Below are 12,985 nucleotides of genomic sequence, written 5' to 3'. Positions count from 1 at the left end.
CACTTTTGGAGACCCAGGAAGATTCAGGGTGGTAATTACTGCTAAATGTGTTTTTGGAATGTGTTGAATGAAGTCTGGATACTTGAAATGACAAAGCTTGATGATCAACACTATGTTGGCTCTGAAAACTAGTTTTCTAGTGAGCTAGCTGGCAGCATTTGACCTTTGTTGGGTTCAGGACCGGTCTGTGGGACGTTCTGTTATTCTCATGAAATCACTAACTGAAGAAATGAAGGCAAGTCATGAGGAATGCTTTATATATTATGCACTGATGATATCTACTTGTGTCACAGTCTGCAAAGGTTCAACTGTCCTTACAGTTCAATAACACTTGACAATGCAAAACATTATTTAGTAATTGAATCAGTCAGGTGTGTTGTCATGCTGATGATCTCGACAGGTGGGTTGACTGATTTCTAATAGTGAAACAACGTTAGAACAACACTGACCTTCATTATTACTTCAAATCACTGGGACCATTGTCTGAGCTCCTTATCCAATGACAACAAGACTGTGACGTATAAGAATATGCAGTCGAGTGTGTTTCTGGTAAATTCTTTACTCACTGCAGGAATGACAGCCATCCAGAGAAAGAAGGAAGTTTAGATTTGAGACTTGTAGACATGTACCCGCGGACAGGCAGTTGACAGGTACCAAGGTGTGGTGTGTCAAAAGGGCTATTTTTAGGATCATGTGGGATCATTTGATTCTTACCAGCTGTCTTGATTCATAAAAAACAGGCACAGCAACTTTAATACTAGTTTCTGTAAGAACTGTGATACTGTTCTGTACTGTGATAGGGCTGTTTCATATATTCATTTGTGTGTAGAACAAGATTAGATTAGATGTAGATTAAACTAAAACCAATCACCTTCTGTGGCTGTCTGACTTCATCAGTTTAGTACGGTTATAATGGAATAATTATCAAGAGGACCCAGCACTACTGGCATGGTGTTGCACAGGATGGGAGCAAACACAAGAGCAATACTCGTGTGATGTGTCATACCTGCATGAACACAAAGTTAACCTTGTTCCTCAATATGGAATGATAAACTGTCTTTTTATTGTGTCTGTTGTGAAAGAGAATACTGGTACATGATGACAACAAAACCGGATTTATAATTGAACAAAATATATGGGAACCTCGGATCGTTAGCCCTCTCTGTCAATCAAAATATGCCAAAAAAGATAAATAGCCTCCCACTCATGCCACAATAAACTGCAGTAATGTCAGTGTGATGATCATGCATGATTAGGCTAAAAGTATCTGTTGATTAATTGACTGGTGAAGAAATAAATAGTTTCTGACAATCAACTAATCATCAGAGTAATTTATCAAATCAAAATGACAGACAATCAGGGATTCTAGCTTCTCGAAATTCAAGTTTTGCTGCTTTTCTATATTTTATGTCATCTGACATTGACTATTACGTTTTTTTTTTTTTTTGTACAGTTGGTCGTAAAAAAGGTATGCAATACTTACAGACGTACATTTTGAAGATCTAAACTGATCTGATTAATCAGAAATTGTTGGAATAAGATAACAAATCAATAAACTGCTCCGCCTGGAACTGAAGCTAAAGCGCCTCTGGCTAACCTGCCTTACAGCTGCCAAAAGACTAATAGTTTGTAGATGGAAATCTCTCCAATCTGTCAATAGACAAAGGTGGCTCCTAGATGTTGATATAGATAGAAAACAGCATTGGTGAGCTACCATATTAAAACTAGAAACATTTCATCCTGGGAGAAATCTCTTATCACAGAACCCCTATTTGCTCAACTGTGCGACAATGGTTTTTATAATTTGTACTTGCATAGTTCTTACTGTTCAATTCACAGTTAAATAAATATAAATTAATCACAAATCATAGCTGAGGGCAAGATGACAGTAGGTGATGATGACGGTAGGTGAAAGGATGCAACTGTCTCTGCTTTATTTCTCACTCTTAAAGGGGAATAATCTCGCCTGGAAGGACATTCCTGTGTTGCCAACTAAATCTTGTCGCATCATTGCAATTGAGACAGACACAAGTGGAAAAGGCTGAGAAGATGACAATGGAAGACTTACGCACCGAACACTGACAAGGCAGAGTGACATAAAGACAGACTGAGAGACAACTTCCCATTTATCACTATTTCTCCCTCTCTTGCCCTGCATGAGAGGTTGGACAAAAACCACAGAGCCGTCACTCAACTTGCAGCAGGTTCTATCCTCCAGCGACACATGAACTTAGAGGTATGACAGCCGGGCTCCAGTACCACGCAAACATATCCACATCCTTACTGGTGCACAGACAAATGCAATCAATGTGGTGCAAAATGAAATTGTTAAAAAATATATCAATAATAATTGTTTTCCGATACACATTGAGACACATCAGGACCAACAATAAACTAATAAACAACAACAGAGTGAAGCTTAAATGACTGAAAGGAGAGAAAGTGCATTTAAAGCTCCCCCATCTATTACCAATATGATGACATGTTATTGGGAAATTCTCTAATAGTCTTGCCAATGGCAATTGTTGGGACAAGTCAACCCACTATGTTGGATACACCATTGGGAGCATTGCGTAAACTGGAATGACATCTCACAAAAACAAGAAAAGCTAATTAGAATTTGAGGTGTTTCATGTCAAATACCTTTTCACAGCAAAGCCTGCGTCACCACCTGTGAACAATAGAGCTGTTTATCAGGCAGGGAAACTGCAATACAAGACACTAGGAAGTTACATTAAAGGAAAAGTTTTCACACTCGAGGGAAGGAGGCGATGAGCAAATGTACCACATTATGTTAAACAACTGCTTTTTACAACTTTTCCTTTCCTATTACATTTTTTTTTTTTTTTTTATTGCCCAAGGGAGAGCGCTTAGAAATTAATGTGCACTGTCCCTAAATCACACTCTCACACTCTGTCTCTTACACACACATAAAGAAAATAAAAGAAGTTGTGAAAACGTCAGTTATTTAATTGTTATTCATTGTCAACTGTAGCAGCAGTGAAAGAATGTGTTTCGAGGACAGAGTGGTAGACAATGAAGCAAATGACATAAACCTCTGAGGTGACGTCATTTTTATTGTGACTTGAATTCCAAGCATGTTCTGTGCGACTTCCCATATCCAAAACTGCGCCACACACGCCTAAGCACCACATTACTCAACATACATCCATGTTTTTCTCTTACGCTGCACTCATTCACGCACCTGTTTGCCCTCTGCCTTTGTTTGTGCAGCTCCTTCATGAATCATGTGGATTGAATAGAGAACGCTCTCTTACACAGTCAGTGATCAGTTCCAACGTGGTCACTCAATAACTTATAAACATAACTGTGGGAACCAGACTGTGAAAACTATGATCACATCTGAATTCTCCACGGTCTTGATATTGTATATTACATGGCTACAAAAACTAATCATAACCATTAAAGAACAACACACAGAGACACTCCTTCCCTAAGGCTCAAGGGGCCTTTCACCTGAGCCAAACCTCAGTTCTGGCAGAAACCCACAAGTTGACAAGTGTGATTGACAGCTCAAAAAGGCAAATACAATTGCAACAAACACCAGTCATAGCAGTCTGAAAAAATACCTGTAGCTTTATTCAAAACAACCCCGACAGCTTGAAACCACAGGTCTTTCGCTTTCACATGGGATCATCTGCAGTAGCTTCACTGTTTTCTTCTTAACCATCATGTAAACAGCTTCCATCACCACAGATAAACTCGCCGTCACCTCTGCAGCCTCAGGGTGTCGTTTTCCAAATAAACACAGACAAGTGTGCAAGTACACACACTTGCACCACATGTGAAGCACACCTGCATATTTAACCCTCTCGCACCCCTCCCACGTCGCTTGCTCCTATCCCAAGGGGCTGGGGAGATAAATGAGCTCATGTCAGACATACACACTGACAGGGATAATGATGAATTACTTACATATTAGCACACTGCCCGAGGACACACTCCTCTCACGTAAAGCCATACGCACGTTGGACACAGGCCCCACACAGATCTAAATTCTCTTTCACCTAAACAGCAAACATAACACTGAAAGAGCCTGAGTCAGCTGAATTCTTAATGCGCACATACATGCTCACACACTCGATGACAGATATTTCCACTTGAAGAGAGGCACAATGGAGAGCTGTGAGCCTGGTGTCAGTCACTTCCTGTCTGAAGGGTCAGAGGTTAAACACTCTTCAGTCTCTTTAAATCCTACCAAAGAAATAAAGAGACAGTGAGACAGAGCAGGGATATTTCCCCTCTGTTCCCTCTGAGCTGCACATGTTCCACGTATGAGATACAGAAGCTTATTCAGTTTCATCCACTGAAAAATATGACAATCACTAATATTTTCCACAGGCACAGAGGTGAAGTGAACTTGAGCTGAAACAACAAGTCAGTTATTTAACAAGATGACTGTTAAACACACAAGTGGTAAAAGTTTTGATAATCATGAAAAACTGCAAATATTTGCTGTTAGCATGTTCTGTTCTGTAAGGATTTCTTCTTGTGTGTGCGGATTTTCTGCTCTACTTAGGCAAACTAAGACCATGTGATTATATTTGACAGGTAGAGTATTGAATGATTAATTAATTAATAAAAAGGCAAAAACAAACACTGTTTCCTGTTCACATCCACTTCTAATATTGACCCTGCACCTCAGCACAGTTTAACAGACTTCAGGTTTATGCTTAAGCTACACACAGAGCCTGATCACCACGTGAAAACAGGTGTAAACAGAAACACACACAGGCTATTGTGTGAAGCACATCTGTCAGTTTTGACTACAGAGCAAATCAGTCCTCTGAGATCTAAGATCTTTCATCTCATAAGTCACAGTGACACCTGTACATATATGTGTCATCCATCTGCAGTACAGCTATAGTATTGTTTTGATAGAGTGGATGTATGGAAGCACTGTTTTGCAACGGCTTCCTTCAAAAAGCAGCAAAGCTGGTGTTTATGAGAGGATCAAATAAAAAGGGAACCCTGTAAAATTTCTTTTACCTCTAGTACTGCTCTGGAGCAGTTTTTTTATGAGTGGGTCCCTGTTTTGTCTGTTTCTGTCAAAGGAGGCATGGATGTTATTCATTCCTGGACCGGGTTAACCTAAACAAACTTATAATTTCAGCTTTATCAGGATGGAAATACATTCAACAGATCTGTTACTGCTCCATGTTATGGAACCCATAGTGATATACTCCTAATATGTGAAGTCGGTCAAAGTGTAACCGATTTCATTATGTTCAGATGAAACACCACGGAGCTGAATCAACACCCAACACAGATATTTATTTATTTATGAATGCTAACAGGAACATTTTAGTGGATAACTAGGTTGATATTTTTATGCATTGCCTTCCATACTCATCACATGTCAACACATTAGGTAGGCATCAACACTACTGGGGATATTGTCTGTTGATGTATCATGAAGGCTCTTGTGGAAAGATACCCAACACTTTCTTTTCTAAATACTTTCCTTTGCTGACAGGTCACTGTTGGCTGACTTGACCACTTCATGCAGGCGCTTTCACTGTGGATGTAGGGTTAGGGCCATGAATGAGGGGGCCAACATGCACAAAGAATACAGACCCAGGTGTGTGTCCGCTGCTTCCATTGCTTCAGCAGTCAGTCAGCAGGGCCTCTTTGCTAATCCTCCGCCATCACTCAACTGGATCTCAACTCTAATCTTGCAAGGCCACAGCTCAGCAGAGGGCCGCTCCTGGCTTTAAACTGAGAACCTGACAGCTAATCTCGGCCACGACACCTCAGGGTAACCCAATACCATTCCTGGGAAGCAGCCACAATACTGATGGACCACAGTCATGAGAGAAAGACCTCCCAAATCCCTATGACACTTCACAAATGGTGGGATAATGCAGCGGTGACATACATTTTTGATTTGGATGCTCACAGCTGTGAAGCACAGGTACAGGCACACCTGTCCATTCAGAAGGCAGTAAAAAAGATAAATTCTCACACTGTTCTCAAACACACTCTCCTGCTTTTAAAGAAATGTTTTCAGGGTTGCATGCACGAATACAAGAACCCACTAAGCACCAACTGGCAGGATACAGCCTACATTACTCTTTAAGAGGCAGACTGGCTTGTTTCCAGCTGTTTTAAAGTATACAATAAGCAGCCCTAGGCTGTCAACTGGACCCATTATGGCTGATAAGTGTATGGTTCTAGACACAATGACCGGCAATCAGATACAGTACGAAATGCATGCAGAGAAAACATGTTACATTCACGTTAAGATCAGGTGTAGGGAACAGGAAATATGCACTTGAATCGTCTGAATTACAGTACTATAGTAAACTTCATTCTTCCTTCATTCCAGTCTTTTGTTTATAAACTGCAAAGACATACATTGAGATACACCTAAATATACTACATGATAAAAAAAAAAGTCAAATGTTATAATATATGTAATGTATGTCTGTATGTAATAAGAAGTGTGACCGTAACGGTTTGCTTTGGTCCAAGTCAGGGGACCAGTATGTGAACCTGTTTTTCCCACTGGTTCCTATTTAGTCATAGAAATACCAAAGCTATAATGTGTTTAAATCGGGCCAAACAAATAAAAATAAACCAGTGGCACACAAACATATACAGTATCTTCAACCACCATGTTATCCTAAAAAACATTATGTTAAGGCTAAATGCATCAGAGATTATGTTACGTTACTATTCAACAAAAGCTAGTGATAATGGAGCAGATAGGAAACACTGACACCATTAACGTCAAGGGCAAATAATTTATAAAAGAAATGCACAATAACAGAGAGCACTCTGACTTACTACTTCAGTGGGACGAAAGTATTTGGGGTCCACCTTCACGTGAATCACCCCTGTCTCCTGGCAGCGGCCAACTTCCTTCTCATCCTTTCCCTCCCACCTGGAAAGACACAAATTTTAGCAAAGAAAATTTTCCCACAGCTGTTCAAAGCTTCGGTTGCTTGTTCCTCTGTCTCCCTGATTGGTCCTTTTGTAGTTTGTTTCTTTAACGTCTAGTTCAGACACAACATGTCACCTGGGTTTTTTTCTGAATCAACACTGAACACAGCCATAAACACCTTCACCATCATGTCAGAGGGAGGCGAATGAGAGACGAGACAGAAAAGGGGTCTCAGATGTGGATCTAGATGAATGAAAGGAGTGCTCCTCACTACACAGAACCAGGTAATGAACCACTAATGCTGCAGTTTATGGACTGCACTACCAACTCAACAACAACTAGCATACAAAATACTGTCTGTTTTACTCATTATATTATAAATTAATTTAATTACAATAAACACACATTTATTTATGTATATATTTATGTAATTAATATTTAAGTCTGTTAATTCAGACTTGAGCTGTACTGAAAGTGTAGAAATCACACACTGTAAGACTGCTTCATGACTTTACAGAAACTACTCGGGGACTTTTCAGTTCTCAATCAACCATAAAACCAGCAAAGGAAAGTGACAGAACATTTATGGTAATGCATTTCTGGAAGGGTGTTACACTCACACAATGGTTTTCCCCACATGTCTGAAGGCCTTCTCCACAAACTCTCTCACACTGTGCACCTCCCCTGTTGCAATGACGAAATCCTCAGGCTCCTCCTGCTGCAGCATCAGCCACATGGCCTGAGAGAGACAGAGACAGAAAGAGACAGAGAGGTTAAACCACTGAGAGACCATAAAGACAGTTCAGAGCTCTGCACTGGACACAGCCCAATTCAATCCTGACAGACAGGAAGTGGACCTGCGACCTCTGAACAGGGCATTCGACCGTACCTCTCTCCTGACGTCACCACAAGGGCTCATGGGACACATACCGTGGGAAAGGAGGACAGAGCACTCCCACAGGCCCACTATGCTGCTGGCACACACAAAATCACACATGTGGCCGTCAATACACATGCACATGCACATGTACATGTACATGCAGACAAAACAGATTCACAGAAAAGTGACATGGTCCAACAGCGTAAAATGACACCACAAGACAGATGAAAAGTAAACAGCAAAGTCAAGGACATGATCCAGAAATAAAAAACACAGCACTAAGTTCTGACTGTTCACTATTTCTAGTTAAATGATGTAGGCAGTATTATTATTAGCCAATATACCCCAGTGAAAGCTGATATTCTGGGTTCCTTAATGGACCCAGTACTATATTAAACAGGCAGTGAGGGCGTCTGTGTGCGATTCCATAATATTTATGGTGAACTAGAGCCAGCAGGTCAGAGCTGCTGACCCCTGGCACGTCCAGCCTGATTAGAAGAGACTCACCGGGGACAAAGACAGACACACACACACATCTGCACTAAATAAAATCAGACAGGAAGGCAGAGAGAGGACCAATATGTCCTATAGTACTTTACATTTACAGTGGTATCACAGGACAAAAGATGTGTTTAGATCAAAATGTTAAATATGATATGTTAACATATCCATTGGCTCTTCAGTGTTTCACATTAATGACACCTAAATGCAGATAGAACCATCTTGATTTCTCATCCTTTCTACGCTGGATCAGGCATGTTCAGCCCATCAGAAGCTTTACGTGCAGGGATAGTTGGAAAACAAACAAGGCTGTGGCCCTTGAGGACCAGGACTGGCCACCTCTGTTTTAAAGCATTAACATGCCATTCTTTCTGTTCTTCTATCTGATTTGCAGCAGACCAGATGCAGAAAAGGCCTATTGCTACCTCCACTGCTCATTCATACATTCCTTTACACCAGCATTTCCTACAAAATTAGACAGGGTTGTAGGTAGAAGCTGTGTACAGTTTGCTCTGCTCCCTAGTTATGGTCCTTACATGCTTGCTAATCATTTATTTGAAGAGTCGGGTCTCCTCCCAACAGCAGCAGCTGCAGTATTCAGATGGGTCTGTTAATTTGTCTTTGATTTTAACCAGCCAGGTAGTAGTTTCCCACCTTAGACATGCCCGTCCAGCCACACTCCCTCTAAGAAGTGAGTCATCTACAGCAGAGCAGGGCTGCGATCCAAACAGGACAGCAGGAAGATGGAGAGTTGGCTTCCTCTGTCTCTACCGAGATGACTTAAACACTTTGCCTGTCTCGCTCTCTGAGGAGCACATCAGCACCGTTTATTTGCTACACTTGGATTTGCATTGAATGCGGTGTGTGTGTATTTTTGTGTGTCTCTGTGTGTTTCATCCAGTCACATCAGGATGTTTTATGTGTTAAAGTTGGACGAAACACAAGCTGGCTGTCTGACTCTACACATTTAGCAGATCTTGTGTTCCCTCTGCAATAGTACTCACTGTGTCCTTTGCATACACACATACTCACACAATAAAAAAAAGTGAAAATGCTAAGTTCCCAGTAGCGTCCCATTGAGGCTTCAATGTTTATTATACCTATAAAACAAAAGGACATAACAAATGAACAGATTCCTGAACACAATAAAATGTTATTTTGGGTTTAGAGTGTCCCCTTGTTAGCAAGAATGAAGTGTGTGGAAGTGGAGAGTTTTGCTATATTGAAGTGTTGTTACATATTATGATAAATGCTACAACAGCATGACTGTAAGTAGAAAATCTAATGTAAATGTTTAGATTAAATTTTACATTTTCATTAACTAATACTTCGACCATACACGCAGACCACAGAGGAGACATCTTCAGGGGATCATGTATATTTATATGACTGTTCATGGCAGCTGTTAAACATGTAGCATATAAAGTTTATATTTGTCCTGTTAAATGATTGTTCAAAATGGAAATGGTTTATCCTCTGGGGAGGATGACTACATTCTCATAATACTTTTAAATGCCCTGTTGAAAACCACAACCTTTTGCCCTATGACAGTGGCAACAGAGGAAACGCCAAAGGTCCATCACAGTCATTGCAAATAATCTTAGGGACCATGAATATTAATAGACCAAACATGAATATTGATATATCAAACAAGTACGGCTCTTGTCTCCAAAAACATAGCAACTGTTCAGCGTATTCATCTCTGAAAAGACAAATAAAAGCAGTTTGTTGTTATATATTTGCATGCCTGCTCTCAGAAATACACACATACTAGCAGTACTGGAATGCTGCTCCTCAGGGAGGAGAGGCCGTCCTATCTTAGGATCGTTCAGGGTCACCTGACTGCTCAATTCTGATGGCTCCCCTGGGCCTGACCTCTGACTTCTCACCCTCTGGCCCCTGATGAACAAACCAGATTCTCACACTGTTACTCCAACCAATAATGACACCTCCATGTATAACATTAGTAAACGCTTTAACTAACATTTAAGCATTTACTGCTTGTCTCTATTATACATGATTGTAAACTGAATATATTTAGGTGTTGGACTGATGGTCAAACATTATTTGGGCTCTCTGTGATGTATTTTTCCCTGTTTTTTTGGGCGTTTTCTAGACTAAACAACCCACAATCCACATATTACAGAATAAAATGTAAGAAATTATAAACAATAGAGACCTTAGATGTGGCCTGATAATTAATTCGGCTCACATCTACCTCTGCGATGTGAGTAAAATTAATTATCACCGGAAACAGTAAAATATCAAACACTGACATTGACACTGTAATACTGTTTTGATCGTCTGACTGGCTGATTATTTAAACTTGTAATGAAGCTGACTTTTTCCCCCTTCCTTTTTCCTGCAGACCACACTGATGAATGTCTAACACATAGTAAACTGGATGGTTGTGATGATGGGAGTTGGAAACGTAGCTCCGCTTCTCGCGCAGCCAGAGAAAATGTTTATGACAGGAGCTGAGTGATATGGCCTCTGCTGATTTTTAACCATGGAATGTAATAAATAATATCATGTATATTTTTCTACTCATTGTAATGGGAATAAAGCTCAGTCAAATCATGGGAGACTGTAGTTTATTCTCCTCAGCTTGCTCGGTGATAACAGCTCAGGAAGGAGCGCTGGTGTCACTGTGGGTATTCCCACACTTTACTACTCCGTCTTTTTCTCAGACTCCTTTACACCAGCCCTCACCCCCATCCTCTACCTTTTGCCCCCTTCTCTTTCTCCCCTCTTTTGGCCCATGTCCCTCCTTCAGGATCGCTGTGCTTCATTAGTTATCTGATAAACAGCTCTGGGGTTCAGCCCTTCACAATGAACCCGCACCTTCCTGTTCACATGGCCACAGGATGACCCCCATCACACCCTGCTGCCACCCCAGTCCCCTTCACCTGAGTTATATTCTGACACACACAAGGGGAAACCTGGTATCTGTGATATTATATATATATGTTTTGGTTTACCTCTTGTCATGTTGTCAGTTTGACTATCTGGGCCTGAAAAGTTAAACACGGAAGCGGTTGGTTCAATCTATGGGAAATAAGATATTATATAGAGAGAGCTGCTTATATTGAATTAGCTTTGTCAGCATTATATGATTATTTTATATTCGTATAACATCCATTATTATTATTAATAATCTATTCCAAACAGTTAATTTTCTAATACTTCTTCTGCTAAAAGATATTTAAACCATTAAAATAAGATTAAACAATTCTTTAAAAGTGATAGATGAGAAAAGGATCAACTAAAGAAAACCTATAATCAAAGGATCCAAAAATCTGAGAAAATATAATATTCATATTTGACAAATGTGCTAATTTATATTATATATATATATATTAAATATAGTATATTATATTATAGTATATACAGTATATTAAATAACTAATTCAGTACTAATTTCTAGTGAAAAGTGTGGGATTTTTACAGGCACTTTAATACAGTAGCAGCTTCAGCCTTTAGCTGGTGGCTGCCACTTCTTTTTTTCTGAAAGTACATTATATTTAATTTCTTCCATATGGCCCTGGCAGATAGAGCAGGACCAAAGTTACTACTGTAGACTGCGGGAAAATCCCTGGTACAAACCAAAAGCAGCCTGCTGACTCAGAATATGCCTGTATAGGTCACACAGTTCACTCTCACCACTGTAAAAAGAAAAATAGGATATTTTGGGTCTTATTGTGTCACTATCAATGACGCCTGATTCAAAAGACAAGGACTATACACACTACTGTGTGCCTATAAATACCTGTATGAATTTGTGTTTTGCTGGAAGGCTGAAAACAAATGCTGGTTCTCTATTTCCTTTGAAGTCTAAAGAAAAAGCTTAAATGTCTACAAAGTATCTTTAAAAAACACACATCAAACTCCAAACCACAGCTTAAGTGTCGAGTTATCTAGACCTTCCTCCTTTGCAGGCTGCTGACCCCCTCTATCCTCCCTCCTCTGCATCTCGCCTCCCTCCCAGCATCCCAGGCTGTTACAGCCCCACGGTCCTCCAGCACTAGCTGCCTGACTATAGCTGACATGTGGAATGGCTCACAGTATGACTTAATGGAGCTGCTATTATGGCCTCAGAAAGCCATCAGCCCCAATCACAGCCTGTTAATGCCATTAACCACAGGGTTTCACACAAATCTGAGCACACACAGGTATAGAAAACATGCCCAAAACATGCACAGGGCAGAGACTGATTTAAATCCCTGCATTAATAAAAACAGAGCTTTAACTACTGTACATACGACTTAAATGGACTGGCTGCTTTTAATATCTAATCAGGTAAAACTTACATCACAGAATTTAACATAGGGCCCTGATGGAGGTGCACAGGGCATAGGAGAAGCTGCAGGTTTGTATCTTTCCCACTACAGAGCTCAACCAGGGCTGGCTTTTCCAGATCATTTGTAGCTTAAGAGGTTCTCAGCTCGGTTCCATAACATGGTTGCACAGCTGCCAGACAAGAATGTTAAGACTTGAAAAATAAGAAGAAAAGTGTTCTTATTTTGGTGTGGGCCAGAGGAAAAGCCTTAAATCGGTGCAGACACAGCTTCAGTGAGCCGGGTCCATCCCATACTACTGATAATGAGATTAATGACCCGCAATTACAACTGTGATATGAGATATTCACGTGAGTGTACAAAGACGTGTGCATTAACAAGCAAAGCAATGGCTAACGT

General features: G+C 40.3%; 1 protein-coding gene across 1 annotated transcript in view; it reads right to left on the bottom strand.

The window, feature by feature from the left end:
* The window catches only part of gmds (GDP-mannose 4,6-dehydratase), a 141,950-nt gene that overhangs the window by 21,756 nt on the left and 107,209 nt on the right, over window positions 1-12,985 (bottom strand). The window contains exons 8-9 of the mRNA XM_026345649.1: window positions 7,528-7,646; window positions 6,811-6,907 (exon numbers count right to left, since the gene is read on the bottom strand). Of these exons, the coding sequence (XP_026201434.1) occupies window positions 6,811-6,907; window positions 7,528-7,646 (216 nt within the window). The remainder of the gene's footprint in view (window positions 1-6,810; window positions 6,908-7,527; window positions 7,647-12,985) is intronic.

Source organism: Anabas testudineus, chromosome 4, assembly GCF_900324465.2.
Source record: "Anabas testudineus chromosome 4, fAnaTes1.2, whole genome shotgun sequence".
Taxonomy (NCBI): domain Eukaryota; kingdom Metazoa; phylum Chordata; class Actinopteri; order Anabantiformes; family Anabantidae; genus Anabas; species Anabas testudineus.
Note: the sequence above shows the minus strand (reverse complement) of the source record. Positions and strands in the feature narration are given on the sequence as shown.